Source organism: Amblyraja radiata, chromosome 9 (genome assembly GCF_010909765.2).
Source record: "Amblyraja radiata isolate CabotCenter1 chromosome 9, sAmbRad1.1.pri, whole genome shotgun sequence".
Taxonomy (NCBI): domain Eukaryota; kingdom Metazoa; phylum Chordata; class Chondrichthyes; order Rajiformes; family Rajidae; genus Amblyraja; species Amblyraja radiata.
Window position 1 is genome coordinate 45,958,866 of NC_045964.1, and position 23,986 is coordinate 45,982,851.

General features: G+C 43.4%; 1 protein-coding gene across 1 annotated transcript in view; it reads left to right on the plus strand.

Annotated features, from left to right (window-relative positions):
- Positions 1-23,672, plus strand: part of ero1a (endoplasmic reticulum oxidoreductase 1 alpha) — a 40,936-nt gene extending 17,264 nt beyond the window's left edge. The window contains exons 9-16 of the mRNA XM_033027281.1: positions 6,612-6,620; positions 10,098-10,124; positions 14,249-14,341; positions 15,043-15,289; positions 17,762-17,831; positions 21,148-21,234; positions 21,324-21,457; positions 23,264-23,672. Coding sequence (XP_032883172.1) covers positions 6,612-6,620; positions 10,098-10,124; positions 14,249-14,341; positions 15,043-15,289; positions 17,762-17,831; positions 21,148-21,234; positions 21,324-21,457; positions 23,264-23,324 — 728 coding nt within the window. The 3' untranslated portion in view covers positions 23,325-23,672. The remainder of the gene's footprint in view (positions 1-6,611; positions 6,621-10,097; positions 10,125-14,248; positions 14,342-15,042; positions 15,290-17,761; positions 17,832-21,147; positions 21,235-21,323; positions 21,458-23,263) is intronic.
- Positions 23,673-23,986: the final 314 nt, after the last annotated feature.

Below are 23,986 nucleotides of genomic sequence, written 5' to 3' on the forward strand. Positions count from 1 at the left end.
TTGGATTTCATGTTTTTTTTATGATATATTAAATCATAAGCATTATTACGACATAGTCTCTTTCAGAGATGTTGAAAGAGTCTACTTTTCATAAGATAATGTTGCCCTGTTGAACAGATAGTAGATAGACATAAAATGCTGGAGCAACTCAGCGGGACAGGCAGCATCTCTGGAGAGGAGGAATGGGTGACATTTCGGGTCGAAACCCTTTCTCAGACTGGCTAGGGATAAGCAAAATGTGAGATATAGACGATGATGTGGACAGATAAAGTACAATGAATAAAAGATATGAAAAAAGTAATGATGATAAAGGAAATAGGCTGTTGTTAGCTGTTTGCAGGGTGAAAATGAGAAGCTAGTGTGACTTGGGTGGGAGAGGGATAGAGAGAGAGGTAATGCTGGGGCTACCTGAAGTGAGAAAGATCAATGTTCATACCACTGGGCTGTAAGCTGCCCAAGCGAAATATGAGATGCTGTTCCTCCAATTTGCGTTTAGCCTCACTCTGACAATGGAGGAGACCTAGGACAGAAAGGTCTGTGTAGGAATGGGAAGGAGAATTAAAGTGTCCAGCAACCGGGGGATCAGGCAGGTTCAGGCGGGCTGAGCGAAAGTATTCTGCGGAACGATTGCCCAGTCTACATTTGATCTCGCTGATGTATAAGAGTCCACATCTTGAACAACGGATAAAGTAGATGAGGTGCAAGTGAACCTCTGCCTAACCTGAAATGACTGTCGGGGTCCCTGGACAAAGTCGAGGGAGGAGGAATTGCGACAGGTGTTGCATCTTCTATGGTTGCAGGAGAAGGTACCTGGGGAGGGGGTAGTTCAGGTGGGAAGGGATGAGTTAACCAGGGAGTTGTGGAGGGAATGGTCTCTGCGGAAGGCAGAAAGGGGTGGAAATGGAAAAATGTGGTTAGTAGTGGGATCCCATTGGAGGTGGCGGAAATTTCGGAGGATTATGTGTTGTACGGGACGGCTGATGGGGTGGAGGGTAAGGACTAGGGGGACTCTGTCTCTGTTGCAACTAGGGGGAGGAGGAGCAAGGGCAGAGCTGTGGGGTACCGAGGAGACACGAGTGAGGGCCTCATCTATGATGGGAGAGGGGAACCCCCGTTCACTAAAGAATGAGGATATCTCGGATGTCCTGGTATGGAACACCTCATCTTGGGTGCAGATGCGGCGTAGACAGGGGAATGAGGAGTAGGGGGATAGAGTCTTTGCAGGAAGCAGGGTGGGAAGAAGTGTAGTCGAGATAGTTGTGGGAGTCAGTGGATTTGTAATAGACGTCAGTCAATAGCCTATTTCTAGTGATGGAGGCTGTGAGATCAAGAAAGGGGAGGAAGATGTCGGAGATGTCCAAGTAAATTTGAGTGCAGGATGAAAATTGGTGGTGAAGTTGATGAAATCCATCAGTTCTGCATGGGTGCAGGAGGTAGCACCCGTTCAATCATCAATGTAACGGAGATAGAGTTCGGGGATAGGGCCAGTGTACGCCTGGAACAGGAATTGTTCAACGTACCCTACAAAGAGGCAGGCATAGCTGATCCCATGCAGGTGCCCATAGCTACGCCTTGGACTTGGAGGAAGTGGGAGGAGTTAAAGGAGAAGTTGTTGAGGGTGAGGACCAGCTACGCTAGGTGGAGTAGAGTGTTAGTAGAGGGAAATTGGATGGTTCTGCGGTCGAGGAAGAAGTAAGTAAGTTTATTAGCCAAGTATTCACATACAAGGAATTTGCCTTGGTGCTCCGCCCACAAGTAACAACATGACACACATTGACAGTTACGAATAACTCAGAAAACACTAAACATTAATAATAATAAAACATTAATGATAAAACACCATTGATCAAGCATGTGAACCAACAAAATACCAAATCAAAGGGAGGCTACAGCTTTTTGGCTGTTGAGTAGAGCAACTACTCGTGGATAAAAACTGTTTTTATGTCTGGCTGTGACAGCTTTGACAATCCGGAGTCGCCTTCCAGAGAGAAGTGATTCAAAGAGTTTGTGGCCAGGGTGAGAGGGGTCAGAGATAATCTTGCCTGCTCGCTTCCTGGCCCTTGCAGTGTACAGTTCATCAATGGAGGGAAGGTTGCAGCCAATAACCTTCTCTGCTGATTGGACGATTCGCTGCAGCCTCCAGCTGGGCTTGGAAACGGAGGGCTTTAAGGCCTTCCTGGTGGGGGATGGAGGCGTAGAGTGACTGAACGCCCATAGTAAAGATGAAGGAGTGGAGGCTTGGAAAGCGGAGGTCATTGAAGAGACTAAAGGCATGTGAGGTATCTTGGACATAGGGAAATCATTTCAAGGTACGTGGAAATCATTTCCGTGGGACAGGAGCAGGCAGAAACAATGGGTCTGCCAGGGAAGTTGTGTTTATGGATTTTGGGAAGAAGGTTGCGTGGGTTGCCATGGAATAAGATCATACAAGGGTGGGATGGAATTAACACCACATGCAGCAAATGGAATGAGTTGTTACTGTCCCATGGCTACAAACAGCCTCTAAAACCCACAATCACAGTAGGTTCAGACTTGCACAGAGGGATCTGACAATCATGGCTACCTGTTCACAGAAACTTCGTTCTTGACTGTGGCTTGCCCACAATGAACCTATACAGAAATAAAAATTATAGGGAAATGTAGAAACAAGGACTTCCAGATGCCGGTTAACAAAGAAGATACAAAGTGCTGGAGTAGCTCAGTGGGTAGGCAGCACCTCAGGAGAACATGGATAGGTGACGTTTTGGATCAGGACCCTCCTTCAGAAAATTATACGGGATGATTTTCAACGTACAATAACAAAATCCTGGAGAGATTCTTTTAATCGCACAAGTTCTATAGATTCAGGATCAGTTCCTGTGGATTGGAGGGTAGCTCATGTTATCCCACTTTTCAAGAAAGGAGCGAGAAAGAAAACAGGGAATTATAAACCAGTTAGCCTGACAACGGTGGGGGGAAAGATGCTGGAGTCAATTATTAAAGAAGTAATAATGGCACATTTGGATAGCAGTAAAAGGATTGGTCCAAGTCAGCATGGATTTATGAAAGGGAATTCCTGCTTGACTAATCTTCTGGATTTTTTGAGGATGTGACAAGTAAAATGGATGAAGGGGTGCCAGTGTTTGTAGCGTATCTGGACTTTCAGAAAGCGTTTGATAAGGTCCCACACAGGAGATTAGTGGGCAAAATTAGAGCACATGGTATTGGGGGTAGGGTATTGACCTGAATAGAGAACTGGTTGGCAGACAGGAAACAAAAAGTAGGAATAAACGGGTCCCTGTCAGAATGACGGGCAGTGGCGAGTGGAGTGCCGCAAGACTCGGTGCTGGGACCGCAACTATTTACAATATATATTAATGATTTAGATGATGGAATAGATGATGGAATAAAAAGTAACACCAGCAAATTTGCAGATGACACAAAGCTGGGTGGCAGTGTGAACTGCGAAGAGGTTGCTAGGAGGTTGCAGGATGACTTGGACAGGTTGAGTGAGGGGATAGATGCATGGCACTTGCAGTATAATGTAGATAAATGTGAGGTTATCCACTTTGGCAGCAAGAACAAGGAGGCAGATTATTATCTCAATGCTGTCAGATTAGGAAAAAGGGAAGTGCAATGAGACCTGGGTGTCCTTGTACACCATTCACTAAAAGTAAACATGCAGGTACAACAGGCAGTGAAGAAAGCTAATGGCATGTTGGCCTTCATAACAAGAAGATTTGAGTAAAGGAGTAAAGAGGTCCTTCTGCAGTTGTATAGGGCCCTGGTGAGACCACACCTGGAGTATTGTGTGCAGTTTAGGTCTCCTAATTTGAGGAAGGACATCCTTGTTATTGAGGCAGTGCAGCGTAGGTTCACGAAGTTTATCCCCGGGATGGCGGGACTGTCATATGAGGAAAGATTGGAAAGACAGGGCTTGTATTCACTGGAATTTAGAAGGATGAGAGGGGATTTATAAGAAACGTATACAATTATAAAAGGACTGGACAGGTTGTATAATGCAGGAAAATGCAGGAAAATGTTCCCAATGTTGGGGGCGTCCAGAACCAGGGGCCTCAACTTAAGAATAAAGGGGAGTCCATTTAAAACTGAGATGAGAAAAACGTTTTCACCCAGAGAATTGTGAATTTATGGAATTCTGCCACAGAAGTCAGTAGAGGCCAATAGAGTTAGATAGAGCTCTAGGGTCTAGTGGAATCAAGGGATATGGGGAGAAGGCAGGCATGGGTTACTGATTGTGAATGATCAGCCATAATCACAATAAATGGTGGTGCTGACTCGAAGGGCCAAATGGCCTCCTCCTGCACCTATTTTCTATGTTTCAATGAGTCACTACTTTTCAACTTGTTGATCTTGATGATAATAGTCTAGGTTATACATCGTGTTTTAGTCCAATTTCTACAATTGACGATGTCACTCAGGCACGTGCCGTGAGTAATTACTCAAGGTAGGCAGTCAGCCGGCTTTTAAAAAAAAATCTTAAACCGCGCATGCGCAGATTGTTCTCTCCGTAAAAAATAAAAATGTAACAATTCAATTTTCCCAAGGCTTCTAAATCGCCTTCATTTTTTAATTACTGAATGGGTGGGGGACGGAGGATGAAGGCAGGTGGAGAGATGGTGGGAAAAATGGGAGCACACCAGGACTTGAATTGGTTGTCATCTTATTGAATGACAATACTAATTCAAAGGTCCAATTGGAGGGAGAGTTCCTTTCTCAGCGTGTGGAGAGTCTGTGCCAGAGGTTAAAGATGCGGGGAGGGCAGGAGTTTAGAGAAGGAGAAGGTCGGAGATCATGTCAGACTCACTCACTGCTGCCGCAGCGCTCCGGGCACGCCGGGACCCGACAGCAGAACCGGCTGCCACTTCAGCGCCTTCTGCCGGCCCGCTCACCTCTGGCAGTGCTCTCCGTCTGAACACCTCTCACCTGCCGCTCGCTGGCTTCGCTCATATGTAACTCACTTGCGACGCTCCCAGCACGGAGCCACCACATTGTGGCCGGGGAGTGAATTAGCTCGGGTGGTTGCGAGTGGCCGCTGGGATCAGACAACCCCTTCGCTCATATCAGCCGCTTCCCACAAGTCCTTAAATCCCGACAGCCGAGTAACCTCAATTGGTCCCTTGAGTGCGCTGTCGGAATTTAAGGATTTGCGGGAAGCGGCTGATATGAACGAAGCCGGAGAGCGGCAGGAGAGAGATTTTCAGACGGAGAGCACTGCCAGAGGTGAGCGGGGGCTGGCAGAAGGGCTTGTCTGGTCCCAGCGGCCACTCGCAGCCACCCGAGCTAATTCACTCCCCGACCACAATGCGGTGGCTCCGTGTCCGGAGCGTCGCAAGTGGGTTACTGGCCCCGATCCCCTCCTTCACAACGCTCCTGCCCTCCCCGCAACTTTACCCCGGGCCAGACTCCCCAAACACTGTGAAAGGAGCTCTCCCCACCCACCCCGGGAAATACAGTATTTAAAAACATAAAGCACCAAGAAATGTACTTACCACGTTATTGGTACATGAACTCCATTCTTCACTCTTTGTTTCCTAAGATACTCTTAAAATAATGACAATCCATATTTGAAAAACCCGCCAAGAAACTCGCGCTGCGCATGCGCAGTAAGCTGCTGTGCATGCGCAGTACAGCAAAGGCAGAATTTCTGCTGCCTTCAGCCCCGCTTGAAATTGACGACTTGAAGCAGCGCTGATGGCACGTGGGCTGCACAGACCTTCGCGTGTTGCAAGTGCTGTGGTTGAAAGGCACGGATAATTATGCCTACCTAAGAGATCGATCTCTTAGATAGGCATAATTCTCCCATGCGTTTACTATATATATTTAATAATTGCCATTTCATAATTCAGTGCCTACCCTGACGGCACGTGCCTGATGTCACTGCATGTACGAAATATAAGCCTGAAATGATGACAACATTAGAGTGAATCTCACAATGGTCAAGTTCAGCAGAAATAATGCAAAATAGGCAGCAATTGCACAGTATGCACTTTTTTTTAATGCACAGGAGCAAGCACAAATAGATTTTCCATAATCCAATTTCCAGGTTGGAATATTTTAAGTGGCTATATGATTTATCTTTAAATGATTCATGCATTTTCATTATCTAGAGGAGCAGAGAGCGGTATGAGTTCCTACAAAGCTGTTAATTTGTACCATTCACCGGATAGTTGCCTTATAATTATTTTATTACTTGCATAGTTTTAAATTGAGACGGGCAAAGTTTAAAGGAGATGCTTGGGGCAAGTTTTTTTTACACAGAGAATGGTGAGTGCCTGGAACGTGCTGCCAGGGGTATGGTGGCATTTAAGAGGCTTTTAGGTACATAGATATGCAAGGAATGGAGGGATGTAGGCAGAGAATATTAGTTTAACTTGGAATCATGTTCAGCATGAACATTGTGGGCCAAAGGGCTTGTTCAAGCGCTGTACTGTTCTATGTGCTATGTTTTATATCAGTATCTATTATTCTGCATACAAATGTAGAACAAATGTAGCGATGAGGGTGAATACTACGTGCTTGGTATTTGAAAATCAGATTGCATTTATTTAGGCAGTGTAATTAACAAGAGATTTAATATTCTTTTTAATTTGTACATTCTTCTTTTGCAGGTGATGAAGGTAATTCATTTTGCTTGGTCTTGGATATTACTGGCATAGCGGTGCAGTTCTGGATGGCTTTTGCAATGCTGGCTTTGAACATTGCAACAATGCATTTTAAAAAATGCAACGTATAACACATAATGAAATACATGTTTTTTATTTTAGGGAAATACTGTTCTTATATATGATTTTTTTTGCTTTCCTTTGTATTTATATTTAAATACAGGGGTCGAAATTAACGGTTGCCTGGGTGCCAATGGCCACCTAAAGTCCCGCCGGGCAACCTAAAAGCTGTGTCATTTTGCCCGGCTTGGCAAGTACCCGGGACACCTATCGTTCAACTTTGAGCGGGCCCCCCTCTCTATCTCTCTCCGTCTCCGCCCGCCATCCGTGTCCGGGCCGCTGGGTCTCCGGCCGCTCCTCATCCGCCGGCAAAGTTGTCCGGCATGCACAAGCACGACCGCTGAAACCCAACGCAGAATCACTCCCTGGAGTATCTCTTGCTTCTTGGTTTCCTGGTCTTCCAAAAATATTCCAAATGGAATTTAAACTGGAGGTGGTGGAGGGTCCACCACCAAACTCCAAACTCTGAACAGTAACAGCCTATTGCACTTTATCTGTTTATTTATTCTGTATATATATGGTCTATGGTATATAAAATAAATAAATAAATAAATAAAAAATGTATTATAGACACCCTGAACCTTTATCTCCTGTTCTGTACTATGTTTACATATTCTGTTGTGTGCAGCAAGCAAGAATTTCATTGCCCTATCTGGGACACATGACAATAAAACTCTCTTGACTCTTGACTTGAACTTAAGCAAAAAAGGGTTCTTGGGAAAAAAGAGCTACCTTAAATTTAGTTGCGTCTGGTTGGGTAACTATGGTAGGGTGAAGACTATTCCATGCTTTAATTGTGCGGGGGAACTCCATGGAGCAGCCAGCATCTCTGGATAGAAGAAATTGGGTGACGTTTCGGGTATAGACCCCTATAGTTTTAGTGTTTTTAGTTTAATTTAAAGATACAGCGTGCAAACAGGCCCTTCGGCCCACCGAGTCCACGCCGACCACCGATCACCCATACACTAGTTCTATCCCACACATTAGCGACGTAAGTCAAGAGTCAAGAGTGTTTTATTCTCTCACATCCAAGTTAGAACAATGAAATCCTTACTAATAAAGTTCTATCGTATAGTATCGTGTGTGTAGGAAGGAACTGCAGATGCTGGTTTAAACCTAAGATAGACACAAAAAGCTGGAGTAACTCAACAGGTCAGAACAAAAAGAAAGGAAGAGGCGGAGACAGTAGGCTGTGGGAGAGCTGGGAATGGGAGGGGAAGGAGGGAGAAAGCAAGGACTACCTGAAATTGGAGAAGCCAATGTTCATACCGCTGGGGTGTAAACTACCCAAGCGAAATATGAGGTGCTGTTCCTCCAATTTGCGGTGGGCTTCACTCTGGCCATGGAGGAGGCCCAGGACAGAAAGGTCGGATTCGGAATGGGATGGGGAGTTGAAGTGCTGAGCCACCGGGAGATCAGGTTGGTTATTGCGAACTGGGTGGTTTCACCGAGGTTGATCATATGCTGAATATTCCAACCACATTTTTGTTTGGAAGTGGAAATAAATAATAGAAATTGCATTCATTGCAACATGTAAAAATAGTTGAGATACTGTATTATAATTTTGCTGCATGTCATTGTGTTATATATCATGTCTTGATTGCTGAACATGTTTAGTTTGTGACTTTATTTGAAGCAGAAATAATATGTGAATGCTTCATTGAGCATAATTCTGACTGGTAACTACGCACTTCCTCCGAGCATATTATCGCACGCGTCATGCAAGCCGTCTTAAATGACCACCTAAACTGTAATTTGGCAACCTAAAAAGCTGCCTAGGTTGCCCGGCTGGAAACAGAGGAAAAACGTTGTGAGAGCCATGAAATATATAATTTTTATTCAACAAAGACAAAAGCACCAGTGTGGAAGAGTACATGGTCTACTTCACTGATCATGTGTGGGGTAAAATTCCACATAAATAAACCTTGTTGGCGGGTATCCATTTGCTGTACTGCAATAATGTGCAGTTTACTGATCTTTTCGCATTTGTCTAGCCTAGACTGACCTTGGACATCAAATAAATTGAAATATGTGAATTATCTCACGTTATTTAAATAGTTAACTGTCTTTGCTACACAGATTTTCCCCCATATAAACAAAAGAAGCTCTCCTAATGTACTTCCTAAATTGGGTTATCTCTGGAAATGCTTTATTATAACTTGCATTAGCAGCAAAAAGCATGGAGCTAAGCAGCTGGTACTTCGATTTTCCTTGTGTGATGGAGGAAGATTGTGAATGTGGTGGCGGATTTAATAGCAATGTCAGCAAATCCATTATCACAGTGGAAAGAAAATGATGTCTGTTTTCTCCTAAAGTAATAATATTGAAGGTTTTGTTGTATTAACATCATTGAACTAAAAGGCCTGTCCCACTTAGGTGTCATTTGCACGTCATTTACGTGACATCCTAAAAATTGGTTGGCGCGTCATGACGCGCGCGTGGCGCTTGGCGAGGCATGGTGGCAGTGACACGTGGTAACGCAAGGCACTTCCCTATCACCCCAGGATTTTGGAATGTTCAAAATCCTCGCGCGCCACCTGTGTGACGTATCCCTTGCGCACGCTGACGTACTGATGGCGTACGTGTAGGGCGTGGTGACGCATGGTTACGCACGGTGACGCATGAACATTGCCTATGCTAATTAATTGTGCATCACTGTGCGTCAACGTCCGTAACCATGCGTTGCCCGTAAGTCATCGGCGCGCCATTTGCGCGTCATTTGAGCGCCGCACCACGTGATTACCCGGGCATAAAGCGCGCCGAGTTTTGAAAATGTTTCACTGGGGAAATCCTTGCCATGGAGACTGACGCTACTTGGCGTGCGACTGTCATACTGCTAGACGATTTTTGCGCGACAGCCACTGCCGGCCTGTCGCGTAAATGATACGCAAATGACGCCCAGGTGGGACAGGCCCTTAACTCAACAGACACTCTCCTAGTAGAAGCAGTAGTTCCATGAGACATTGCATCACAATAGTTCCATGAACGTGCACAATATCTGCAGGTCACAGTTTCTTTGTCCTATTGCAACCCACGCCAGAATAGCGACTTTTAATATTATTTCACTAGATTAGCAATACAGTTTAAAAGTCGGCTCAAGTGCTATTGCTGGTGAACTTTATGCCATAGCCATTTCCTAACTGTAGCTTTAGGAGTGAATTTTGCAGTGAAATTTTATGTGGAGAAAGTAGGATGTAGACATGAGAGAAGGGAAGTTTATTGCTTCCGTAATAATCTGGATTGAGCCCTTATGCAAGGCATGGGCTTTTAAGCATTCAAAAGGTTCAGTGACTTTGCTTTTGTTCATATAAAAAAAGCAAAATGTGTATAATTTTAATTAAATATATTTTTCTTCCTCCTTTCCCCAAATAGGTGGAACTTTCCAAAGTTGGTTGCAAGGTAAAGGCATCTTCTTTATCTTTTCAGTGTGCCAGGTTTGTGAACCAATTATTTTACAGGTTGCATTATCAGTTAGAACAGCACCTATTTAAATTTGGCACTCGTGCAAACTTCTGTGAATGAAACTACAATCATTCTGTGAATGAAACTACAATCGTGGACACATTGGTGATCATTTTCCAATGTTCTATAGATTCAGGATCAGTTCCTGTGGATTGGAGGGTAGCTAATGTTATCCCACTTTTCAAGAAAGGAACGAGAGAGAAAACAAGGAATTAAAGACCGGTTAGCCTGACATTGGTGGTGGATAAGATGCTGGAGTCAATTATTAAAGAAGTAATAACGGTGCATTTGGATAGCAGTAAAAGGATTGGTCCAAGTCAGCATGGATTTATGAAAGGGAAATCATGCATGACTAATCTTCTGGAATTTTTTGAGGATGTGACAAGTAAAATGGATGACGGAGAGCCAGTGGATGTGGTGTATCTGGACTTTCAGAAAGCCTTTGATAAGGTCCCACACAGGAGATTAGTGGGCAAAATTAGAGCACATGGTATTGGGGGTAGGTATTGACATGGATAGAGAATTGGTTGACAGACAGGAAACAAAGAGTAGGATAAAAACGGGTCCCTTTCAGAATGGCAGGCAGTGGCAAGTGGAGTGCCACAAGACTCGGTGCTGGGGCCGCAACTATTTACAATATATACTAAAGATTTAGATGATGGAATAAAAAGTAACACTTGCAAATTTGTAGATGACACAAAGCTGGGTGGCAGTGTGAACTGCAAAGAGGATGCTAGGAGGTTGCAGGGTGACTTGGACAGGTTGAGTGAGTGGGCAGTTGCATGGCAGATGCAGTATAATGTAAATAAATGAGGTTATCCACTTTGGTGGGAAGAACAAGGAGGCAAATTATTATCTCAATGGTGTCAGCATAGGAAAAAGGGAAATGCAACGAGACCTGGGTGTCTTTGTACACCAGTCACTGAAAGTAAACATCCAGGTACAGCAGGCAATGAAGAAAGCTAATGGCATGTTGGCCTTCATAACAAGAGGATTTGAGTATAGGAGTAAAGAGGTCCTTCTGCAGTTGTACAGGACCCTGGTGAGTATTGGAGTATTATATGCAGTTTTGGTCTCCTAATTTGAGGAAGGACATTTCTAACTATTGAGGCAGTGCAGCGTAGGTTCATGAGGTTAATCCCCGGGATGGCGGGACTGTCATATGAGGAAAGATTGGAAAGACTGGGCTTGTATTCACTGGAATTTAGAAGGATGAGTGGGATTCTTATGGAAACATATAAAATTATAAAAGGACTGGGCAAGCTAGATGCAGGAAAAAATGTGCCTAATGTTGGGAGCGTCCAGAACCAGGGGCCACAGTCTAAGAACAAAGGGGAGGCCATTTACAACTGAGATGAGGAAACACTTTTTCACCCAGAGAGTTGTGAATTTGTGGTATTCTCTGCCACAGAAGGCAGTAGAAGCCAATTCACTGGATGAATTTAAAAGAGAGTTAGATAGAGCTCTTGGGGCTCTCAGAATCAAGGGTATAGGGAGAAGGCAGGCACGGGTTACTGATTGTGGGTGATCAGCCATGATCACAATGAATGGCGGTGCTGGCTCAAAGGGCCGAATGGCCTCCTGCACCTATTTTCTATGTTTCTATGTTTAACATATTTATTGCACTTCAGTATTTAAAAAATGTACAAGTTATTGCAAATCTCTTTATGGGAACATAGAAATAGTAATAACAGAGGATTTTAGTCACCTATATTTTAACTATGATATGATCACATAATTTGTAATTACAATCAGGTGAACACTCTTAGGCAAGCCCAACATGTAGGGTGAGATTCTAGCCTGTTTTAGTGGAAGTGGGGTTATGGGATGGGATGTGTGTGCTTTTACTTTTGGTAACTCAATGATATTTAGCATGGTTACAGAAAAGGGCAACAATAAAATGAAGTAAAGGCTTTATATTCGTGCTAGGCTTGTTTTACTGGACCAAAAAGGGATTTAGCAGAAATGGTGACCAGATATTCTTTATTATTGTCAAGTGTACCGATTCACAGTGAAAAACGTCATTTTCCAGACTATCAAATCATATTATGTGTGTAATCATAGTACAAACAAACCATACACAAGTACAGCAGGTGGTAAAAAGGGTAAACAGAGTGGAGAATTTAGTGTAGACACAATAAACTGCAGATGCTGGAATATTGAGCAAAACACAAAGTGTTGGAGGATCTCAGTGGGTCAGGCAGAATCTGTGGAGGGAAATGGACAGATGATATTTTGGGTTGGGACCTTTATTCAGACTCCTGACTTCAAAGATGTATCACGATATTGCAGAATATACTGTTACAGCTGGAGATAGTGCAAATGAAACAAGTGTAGGGTCCACAAGAGGTAGGTTGGGAGATCGGAACTACACCCTTAACTTATGAGGTCTGTTCAATAGTCTGATAACAGCAGGGACATGGTGGTACAGGCTTTCAAACTTGTATGTCTGTGCCCAACATGAGAGAGAAGAGGAGGGAATAACTGGGGTGTAAGTTGTCCTTGATTATGTTGGCTGTTTTCCCGGGGCAGCGTGAAGTGTAGATGTAATCGATGGTGGGGAGGCTGATCTGTGAAATGGACTGGGCTATATCCACAATGCGCTGCAATTCCTTGAGGTCTTGGATAGAGATGTTGCCAAACCAAGTTATGATGCATTCTAACCCTAATGCTGGAGGCAAAGGACAGTGCGTAATTGTGGGTGGTGGTGTTGGCGGAGACGGCCGCTAGAGGCCCTACAGCAGCTGGGTGAGCGTGCAGATGAGCGCTGCCTGTGGTAGAATCACAGGGTGGCGGTGGAAGGTGCCGACACTAACCCCTACTTCATTGATCCAGTGCCACCAAAACAACGGGCCTGGAAGTGAGAAAATAAGAAATTGCATCTTCCCTTGGGTCAAGATCAGACCTTTCAAAGACTTGGAATTTGCAACGTGGCGACTCCCTCTGTGCTGTTCCAGAAGAGGTTCCGTGGTACTCATGTAGAGTATCTTCCTGTGTATGGCGTGCACAGCCTAAAGTTGTAGGACAACTTGTTCTATTTGACCTTATTTGATTGTGCACACCGGGTTGATTGCATTCGTCGAAACAGGGCGGACCACGTGAAGCTTGCAATCTCCCACCCCGAGTAGAGTATGATTTGACCAGAGAGCAAGCTGAACAAGCTTTTCACTGCATCTCTATACATGTGACAATGAACAAAACCAAAATTAGCCGAAAAGTGGTCGACAGCAAAAAGGAAAGTTTATAGACCACATGAAGCTTTATGTGATCTGGGCATTTGGAAAGAATGGTATTTCAACTAGAGAGGTGTGAAAGAAAGTGCAGCCAGGCTGGAGAATACACCCTGAGGAGGGGTATTGTGCCTTGTGGTTGACCAAAGGAACCTTGGAATACTTGCCCACAGATCCTCAAAGACAGTAGAAGAGGTCAATAAGATGGTTACAAAGGAATACATGATGCTTTTCTTTATTAGCTGAGGCACAGAATATAGGTAAAGAGTGATTAGTGAGTTCATAAGTTATAGAAGTGGAAGAATTAGGCCATTTGGCCCATCAGGTTTACTCCGCCATTCAATCATGGCTGATCTATCTTTCCCTCTCAACCCCATTCTCCTACCTTCTCCCCATTACCCCTGACGCCTGTACTAATCAAGAATCTGTCAATCTGCACCTTAAATATATCCATTGACGGCCTCCACAATCCTCTGTGGCAATGGATTCCACACCGTCTGACTAAAAAAATTCCTTATCTCCTTTCTAAAGGTAAATCCTTTTATTCTGAGGCTGTGGCCTCTGGTCCTAGACTCTCCCACTAGTCTACTGCCAACATGGGTAAGAGAGGTAGAAGTCATTATCACATTTAAAACATGGCGTGGTTGTGGAGTTTGGAGTGGCTGGGTATGTTCCCAGCCCTGGAAGCTGTGACTAAGCTGGCCAACTCATTTTCACCTGGCAAAGACCTGATGAGCCAAAAGACCCCCAATTGTGCCTTACATTCTTAATGATTCCACGATCAATAAAACAATTCTTGTCGAGGACTTAAACTAAACCCTTCTATTTCAGATTTGTGTTTGGAGAAGAGATCATTTTATCGAACCATTTCAGGGCTCCACACCAGCATCAACATCCATCTCAGTGCACGATATCTGTTGCAAGGTACGGACCACCACACTACTCTTCTCTACGGGCTTTGCAACACACTAATCAAGCATAGAAACTTACCAAAATGCTTCCCCTTTGATTGAACATCAAACCAGCGGCATTGGGGAAATATATAAACTTCTTTCACCAGATGACTTTGAGGATTTGAGACCTTTTCCTTTTCCATTGCAGGAGGCAGAGGGGTGACCTTATTGAGATGTACAAGAGATTAAGGGTCATAGATAAAGTGAACAACACAGTCTCTTTCCTGGGGTAGAGGATTCTAAAAGGCTTAAAATGAGACGGGGGAGATTGAAGAACAACCTCGGGAGCAACATTTTCTCTCAGACAGTAGCTCGTGTCTGGAAGGAGCTGCCATGGGAAGCTACAGAAGTGGATACATTTACAATGTTTAAATGAACAAATATATGGACAGGAAGGATTTAGGGGGCAATGGTCCAAATGCAGGCACATGGAACTAGCCCTGTATACCAACTTTGTCAGCATAGACAAGTTGATCTGAAGGGCCTATTTTCATGCTGCACAGCTCCATGACTCTTGGGAGGCATCAGTGATAATTATGCAGATGCAGAAAGTGTAAAACTGTGCCGCTGTTTAAAATAAATTCTGATATTTTCTGTCGGAGTTAAGGCAAGAGGATAAAGTGTGGAACTTAAAATGTCCAATTTAATGAGCAGTAAACCTTCCTTTTACAGATACCTGGTACGAAAGAAAATGGGGACACAACATAACAGAATTTAAGCAGAGATTTGATGCACAAATCACCACAGGAGAAGGGCCCCGCAGACTGCAAAACCTTTACTTCTTGTACCTCTTGGAGCTGAGGGCATTAGCGAAGGCTCTCCCTTTCTTTGAGCGTTCTGCCTTCCAACTTTACACAGGAAATGAAGCGGTGGATACAAGAAATAAAAATATTCTTCTGGAAATTCTCAGCTTGGCCAAGTAAGCAATTATTTATCAAAAACAACTAATATTTGGTCGCATTAATTGTGCACTTCACACCGTTTTTGCACATATTGAGGTTATTATTTATTGCAATTTTGATGATATTATTTATGCACATTGTGTTCATAGGGCTGTTAAGCTGCAGCAAGTAGGATTTCACAGTTCAAGGCAATTGGGACCCTTGACTCTTGAACAGAATCTTATAATTTTTAATGTTGCTATGGAAAGATGCTGAGCTGAAATAAAAAAAAGCCACCAGGCAATCTCACTGATGAAACTATATCACGGAAGCTAATTGTTAAGTGCTTTAGTATAGTCAGCACTAAGCTTGTCGGAGCAAAAAGCTCATTATCACTGTGGCAAGGAAAAGCTGGTCCATATTAACTCACATTTAGTTAAAAATCTGCCTAATTATCTTACAAGATAGGAATATCCCACAAATCAACCTGGAATTCCAATTAAAATCATGCCAGGATAGATAGAGTGAATGAACTGAGTCTTTTTCTCAGGGTAGGGGAATCAACAACTACAGGGCCTAGGTTTAAAATGAGAGGGGAGGGATTTAATAGGAACCGGAGGGACAATTTTTTCCTGTAGAGGGTGGGTATGTGGGACAAGCTGCCAGAGAAAGTAGTTGAGATAGGTATATTAACAACATTTATAAGACATTTGGAAAGATACATGGATAGGAAAGGTTTATGGGCCAAATACAGGATGACACTAGTTTAGATGGGGTATCTTGGTCGGCATGTGTGGAATGGTCTGTTTCCGTGCTGTATGACTCCATGGCTCTACTCCAAGAGATTTACTAGGAATTTGGAGCTCTTAAAACTTGGTAAATCCCTATCATGATACTTTCCGCTATGGGTCATTTTCCCATGAAAAGTTTCCTTATGCCAAAAACATCACCCGTAACACGAACCGCAGCAATTGCCTTCGCCGTTCTTTAATTCAATTTCATTGCTCTTATCACTTATATGATTATCTTAGCTTATTTACAGTCTTTAAGCATTATTAATGAATTAATTTCTTTGTCCAAAATCACATTGCATGAATCTGAGTTTTTGAACCACCATTTTCCAAATGCAAATTCATGTAAAGAGTTCTCTAATGGAGTATTGAGGTAGAAGCAAAATGTAAATGGCATTAAAATGTTTTCTCCTCTCCTTCCACCTGTTTTGCACGAGTGCTGGTTTCTGGACACTGCTCCTAAAGGACTGCAGATGCTGGAATCTTGAGCAAAAAGCAAAGTGTTGAAGTAAGTCAGCGGGTCAGGCAACATCTGCAGAGGGAACGCGCCAAGTCTAAGGAAGGGTCCCAACCCAAAACGTTGCCTGTCCATTCCCTCCACAGATGCTGCATGACCCGTTGAGTTCCTCGAGCACCTTGTGTTTTACTCCCTACTTTATATTTTTACACATTGAATTGGACCAGTCATGCCTTTGCCCATTTCACCAATCTGATTGCTCTCCTGTATTTGCATTCAGTTTGCTATCCTCCCTAATTTAGCGCAATCAAATCTCTATCTCCACCCACTCCCCTGACATCAGCCTGAAGAAGGGTCTCGACCTGAAACGTCACCCATTCCTTCTCTCCAGAGATGCTGCCTGTCCCACTGAGTTACTCCAGCAGTTTATGTCTATTCACAATCAAATCTCTGTTCGTGTTTAAATCTATAATCATAATGGGTACAAGGATCTCAGCACAGATCTGCCTGGGTAAAAAAATAAATCAATTTACCTATATTTTATTTTTGTAGCTTTCATTTCAACACTGATCATTCCCTGTTAATAATATAGACAATAGACAATAGGTGCAGGAGTAGGCCATTTGGCCCTTCGAGCCAGCGCCGCCATTCAATGTGATCATGGCTGATCATCCCCAATCAGTACCTCGTTCCTGCCTTCTCCCCATATCCCCTGACTGCTATATTTAAGAGCCCTATCCAGCTCTCTCTTGAAAGTATCCACAGAACCGGGCTCCACTGCCCACCGAGGCAGAGAATTTCACAGACTCACAACTCTCTGTGTGAAAAAGTGTTTCCTCATCTCCGTTCTAACTGCACACAATGGGGATTTATCAGCCTTCAGTCCCATCAGTCAACCCAACAACATTTCCTGCCTAATGTGGATTTCCTTCCGTTCCTCCATCAACCAGATCCTCTGGCCACTAGTACATCAGGAAGATTGTTTGTGCCCTCCTTTGTGAAGACGGATGCAAAATACCTGTTCAACATCTGTCATTTCCTTTTTCCCTATAATAAATTCACCTTATTCAGTCTTCAATATGTATATTTATCACAATCCCACAGTGTTGCACCATGTCAAATTAAATATGCTTATAGATGTTGCATGTTTAAGACGACGTTTACAATAAGTTCAGAGAAGCTGGTGATTTTTAACATGCTGACAAAAACACTCTGTTGCCCAGTAACAGATTATTGAGTCATAATAATGTATTCTGCCTCAGGTCATTCCCTTCACACTTTGACGAACATTCCTTGTTTGCTGGGGAGAAAAAGGAATCTGAAAATCTCAAGGTAAGAATACACATAAATTGTTAATTATACCAACTCCATCTGCTTCCATCGTCCTTACAGGCAGTGAGTTCCTCACCACTTTGCAAAGAAAGAACCCCAGTTTTTCCTTTGACTTAAAGTTGCTGCCTGCACTCCAGTGAATCTTTCCTGCGCAGACGCTGGAATCTTGAGCAAACCACAAAGTGCTGGAGGAACACAGTGGGCCAGGCAGCATCTGTGGAGGGAATGATTAGGAGATGTTTTGGGTCAGAAATCTTCCTCAGAATCTTTTCTCTACTTTGTCTGCGATCTTCACATCCTTTGTCAGCAGAACTTGAAGTCTAACCAGTGTTTATAATAATTTAACATAATCTTCCTGTATTTGTCCTTGTCCCAATATATGAAGCCCACCAACCTTTAATGACATTTTCCAAGATTCATGCAAATACCCAGCACGTTAGGCAGCACTTGTGGAGAGAGAGTTTATATTTCAGGCTATTGACCTTACTATAGAATTGGAAAAGTGAGAAGATGTACTTTTTTTTAAAGATACATAGAGCAGTGGAGAGAACACATCCCTTCCCTTTGTTTGCATGGAGGCCAAGAGTGAATAGGTGACTCAAAGGCTGTTGATGCCATTTAGGAGAGAGTTAATCTGGGCTGTGGAGGAGTGTTAATAGAGAAGGAGATAATGGCAATAGAAGGAAAATTAAGTGCTGGAGCTGAGGTGTGCAGAACATTTCCACTTGCAATCGTCCGGTAAGAACATTGAATTTCCCAATTTCAAGTAATAACCCCCCCACCCACACACACACTCACTCCTGCCCCCTCCCCCCCCACAACCACCTTGATACACTTATCCCATCACCCCAGTCATCCTGACACATCTTCATACAGTCTCCCATTTAAGTCCCATAGTTTTCCCTTTTATCCCATCCCCAATCCCCTTCCATCCCTCCTCCCCATCCTTACATTTCATTCCTCTCCTTAAATTACACCTTTTTGGCTCAATTTCACATCGAGCCTTTGTCATTTACTCCACCCACCTGCCAATCGAACCACCCCTCACCTGCAGTAAAAGCTGAAGGACAGTTTAAAAAAAAGTTATTTTGCTGTGCTTTCTAATATTTGATTTCTGCATCAGAAGATGCATGGGGTTCACAATGACTTGGTATTTTGGATTCAGAACTGGCTTGCATATAGCAGACAGAAGGTTGTGATAGAAATGCACCATTTAGTGGAGTTCCGCAGGCATCTGTGCCGAGTCATATGTTGTTGTAAACTATTTAAATGTAAATGGACTGGTTAGAAAGTTTGCAGATGATAATAAAATAGGTGGTATTGTGGACAGTGAGGAAGACTGTTAAAGTATCCTGAGGGACATAGATCAACTACAGAAATGGGAAGAGGATATGGCAGATGGATTTTAATCCAAGCAAGTGTGAAGGGTTGTGTTTTGGAAGGTCGAATGCAAAATGGAAGGTAAAATTGGACAGCAATGATCTACAGAGTTCTTGGGAGCCATGTCCATAGCTCACTGAAAATGGCAAGTAGATAGAGGTAAAGAAGCATGCTTGCTTTCACCAGTCAGGCCATTGAGTACAAGACTGGGGAAGTCGTGTTGCATCTTTATAAAACTCTGGTTAGACCACCTTTGGAGTATGATGTTCCAATACAGGAAGGTGCGGTGGCATTGGTGAGAGTGCAGGAGAGATTTACCAGTACGCTACCTATTTTAGACAATAGACAATAGGTGCAGGAGTGGGCCATTCGGCCCTTCGAGCCAGCACCGCCATTCAATGTGATCATGGCTGATCATCCCCAATCAGTACTCCGTTCCTGCCTTCTCCCCATATCCCCTGACTGCTATTTTTAAGAGCCCTATCTAGCTCTCTCTTGAAAGCATCCAGAGAACCTGCCTCCACCGCCCGCTGAGGCAGAGAATTTCACAGACTCACCATTCTCTGTGAGAAAAAGTGTTTCCTCATCTCCGTTCTAAATGGCTTACTCCTTATTCTTAAACTGTGGCCCCTGGATCTGGACTCCCCCAACATTGGGAACATGTTTCCTGCCTCTAGCATGTCCAAGCCCTTAACAATCTTATATGTTTCAATGAGATTCCCTCTCATCCTTCTAAACTCCAGAGTGTACAAGCCCAGCTGCTCCATTCTCTCAGCATATGACAGTCCCGCCATCCCGGGAATTAACCTTGTAAACCTACGCTGCACTCCCTCAATAGCAAGAATGTCCTTCCTCAAATTAGGGGACCAAAACTGCACACAATACTCCAGGTGTGGTCTTACTAGTGCTCTGTACAACTGCAGAAGGACCTCTTTGCTCCTGCATTCGATTCCTCTTGTTATAAAGAGCAACATGCCATTCGCTTTCTTCACTGCCTGCTGTATCTGCATGCTTACTTTCATTAACTGCTGTACAAGGACCCCCAGATCCCGTTGTACTTCCCCTTTTCCCAACTTGATGCCATCTAGATAGTAATCTGCCTTCCTGTTTTTGATACCAAAGTGGATAACCTCACAGTTATCCGCATTAAATGTCATCTGCCATGCATCTGCCCACTCCCCCAATCTGTCGAAGTCACCCTGCATTCTCATAGCATCCTCCTCACAGTTCACACTGCCACCCAGTTTTGTGTCATCTGCAAATTTGCTAATGTTACTTTGAATCCCTTAATCCAAATCATTGATGTATATTGTAAATAGCTGCGGGTCCAGCACTGAGCCTTGCGGTACCCCACTAGTCACTGCCTGCCATTCTGAAAGGGACCCGTTAATCCCTACTCTTTGTTTCCTGTCTGCCAACCACTTCTCTATCCATGTCAGCACTCTACCCCCAGTATCATGTGCCCTAATTTTGCCCACTAGTTTTAGAGAGTAATACCCATAAAGAGAGGTTGGACAAATTTGCATTGGACCCTCGGAGGCCGAAGGGGTATCGAGAATGATATAAAATTATTAGAGGCATAGATAGGATACGCAATCAAAACCATATTCCCAGGGTGGAAATGGGAAAGACTAGAGGACTTGCTTTAAAGTGAGAGTGGGAAAGATTGAGATCTGCTGGGCAGGGTTTTTTTAAAAAACATGGTGGTGATGTTTGGAACGTGTTGGCGAAGGCAAATACGATAGTTACGTTTAAGAGGCTTTTAGATAGGCCCATAGATATGCAGGGAATGGCAGGATATGAAACATCTATAGGCAGAGGTTAGTTCAACATGAATCAGGTTTGACATGGACATTGTAGGCCTAAGCGCCTGCCCCTGTGCTGGGCTGTACTATGTTCTTATCTAACAAGATAATTTGCATTTCTCTCACTAAAGGAAGAATTTCGGCTGCATTTCAAAAATATTTCGAGAATAATGGATTGCATTGGTTGCTTCAAGTGCAGACTTTGGGGCAAACTTCAGGTCAGTAGAAAACCTCATGTTGACAAAAAAAATAGCATTATCCCTCACTTGTGGCCAGGAGATATTATTGTGTGTCATCATTCTTTTAGGTACAAGGATTGGGAACTGCACTGAAGATCCTTTTTTCAGAGAAGCAGATAAACAGTTTATCAGATTCTGGTCCAGCTCAAAGATTCCACCTGACACGCCAAGATATTGTTGCTCTCCTTAATGCTTTTGGAAGGTAAAGGCTTTTAAATGAAAACTATTACGCATTAAAATATTCAGCACTTGGAGTAAACGGAAGACAATGGTACTTTTATTTAGATTAATTATTTCTCTTTGGGTAGGCGAGGACAGTAAGACACTCCAGCGAAAGATGATGGGCCCTTAACAGAATTTTTGCAAGTTCTGCCACAAAGTGCTGGAGTATCATAGGGTCAGGTAGCATCTCTGAAGAACGTGGATAGGCAATGTTTTCGGCTGGGTCATTTCTATAGCTTCATCACATGATGAAGCTATAGAAATGTTTTGGGCCAGCATCCTGGCCCAAAACATCACCAATCCATATTCTCCAGAGACGCTGACTGACTTGCTGAGTTACTCCAGCACTTTGTGAAATTTTGTGTATTAACCGGCATCTGCAGTTCCTTGTGTCTACATTTTGCTGCAAGTTCTACCTGTAGATACCAACTATGACAGGGACCAATATTGTACTAATTGTAAAGTTAATAGACACATATTTGGTTCTTTGGTAAATTGCTGCTTTGAAGTTTTTTTCTGTGGAGAGTTCTGTGATCCTAGTCCAGGTGTCTTATGAATATTCTGGGATTCAACATGGATCAGATCAGTTCCACTGAGTTACAGATGGTAGTCAGAGTTTGTCTTGGTTTAATGGTTAAGTGTACTTTAAAGGAGTTTTAATGTCAGTATGTATCCAGTTGTTTGTAATTTACTGACTAGGTAATGGAAACAATGTATGTATTGTAGTTGCTGGAATCTTGAGCAAATGAAAGTGCTTTAGGAACTGTGGAGGGAATGGCAGACAACATTTCAGGACACAACCTTTTAGGCTACTTGAAATAGGGGAGAGAAAACTGGAAGGGGGGGGGGGCAGGACAAAGTCTGGCAAGTGATGGATGGATAGGGCAAGGACTGGTTTGCTTGGAAGAAGGGTGGCCAAAGGCGAGAGATGAAAATACAAAACTGAGAAAAGGTGAGATGAGTGGTGAAATATGGTGCCAGAGCACGGGGAAAATGGGGTAGGATAGAAACATAGAAAATAGGTGCAGGAGTAGGCCATTTGGCCCTTCGAGCCTGCACCGCCATTCAATATGATCATGGCTGATCATCCAACTCAGTATCCTGTACCTGCTTTCTCTCCATACCCCCTGATCCCTTTAGCCACAAGGGCCACATCTAACTCCCTCTTAAATATAGCCAATGAACTGGCCTCAACTACTTTCTGTGGCAGAGAATTCCAGAGATTCACCACTCTCTGTGTGAAAAATGTTTTCCTCATCTCAGTCCTAAAAGATTGCCCCCTTATCCTTAAACTGTTACCCCTTGTTCTGGACTTCCCCAACATCGGGAACAATCTTCTTGCATCAAGCCTGTCCAACCTCTTAAGAATTTTGTAAGTTTCTATAAGATCCCCCCTCAATCTTCTAAATTCTAGCGAGTACAAGCCAAGTCTATCCAGTCTTTATTCATATGATAGTGGGAGAAATTGATACACACCATGGTGGGGCATAGGAAAAGGGGAAAGGCTAGGGGAAAAGGCTGGGGGGGGGGGGGGGGGTGGGAGTTGTTTTATGTCTTAAAATTGGATAATCCAATCTTCCTATTGTCAGGTTGTAAGCTACACAAGCAGAATCAGAGGTGCTGTTCCTCCAGTTCGTGCATGGCACCACTCTGGTACTGGAGGCAGCACAGGACAAAGGGCATATGGGAATGGGAGGGGGGGTTAAAATGGTTAATATATATGGTACTGTTGGATACACAAGGTTACTCTACCAGTGAACATCACTGACGTGTTTTCTTTTTCCAGGATTTCGACCAGTGTCTGGGAGCTTCAAAATTTCACAGAGCTACTGAAATCTGCACATTGATGAACCTTAGCCACCCGTTCTTCACAATGAATGTCCTTATGCTTTTGTTTTGAAAAGTCAAGAACTTGTTATACAAATGTTAACATCAAATTCCATTGAATGCAATAACTTAAGAATTGTTTTAAGAAAATTATTGATCACTTATGAATGTAGAAGTGATAGATGTTCAGTCAAACTATTACCATGAAGTAGAGTACATTTGAGGGAGTCTGTGACATACTGTAAATTATAATTTAGAAACCAAAGACATGTTGTAATATTTCTTGTAGTGCTTTCACTGGTGGAGTGTTACCGATTTAGCCTTTGGGTTTACAAAATGCACTGTTTCATTCTAAAGTTTTTGACTATGATACTTTGTGTTTTAATCTGGTAATTTGTTTCATTGTATGAGTGATATCTAACAAAATGTTGTTCAAGTCTATTTTCAGAATTTTGTGCAGTGGAATCAAGTTCTCTACTTTAGTGTGACCTGACATGAGAGAGTATTGCACAAGCAAGACCTGTCTAATGGCCCTGTCCCACTGTACGAGTTCATTCAAGTGCTCTCCCGAGGTAAAAAAAAATCGAACTCGTGGTAAGCACACAGAATGAACGTAGCGGGTACGTCGGAGCTCGGGGACGTCTCTTAGCGGCTCGTAACTCTAACGGCAGGTACTCGGGAA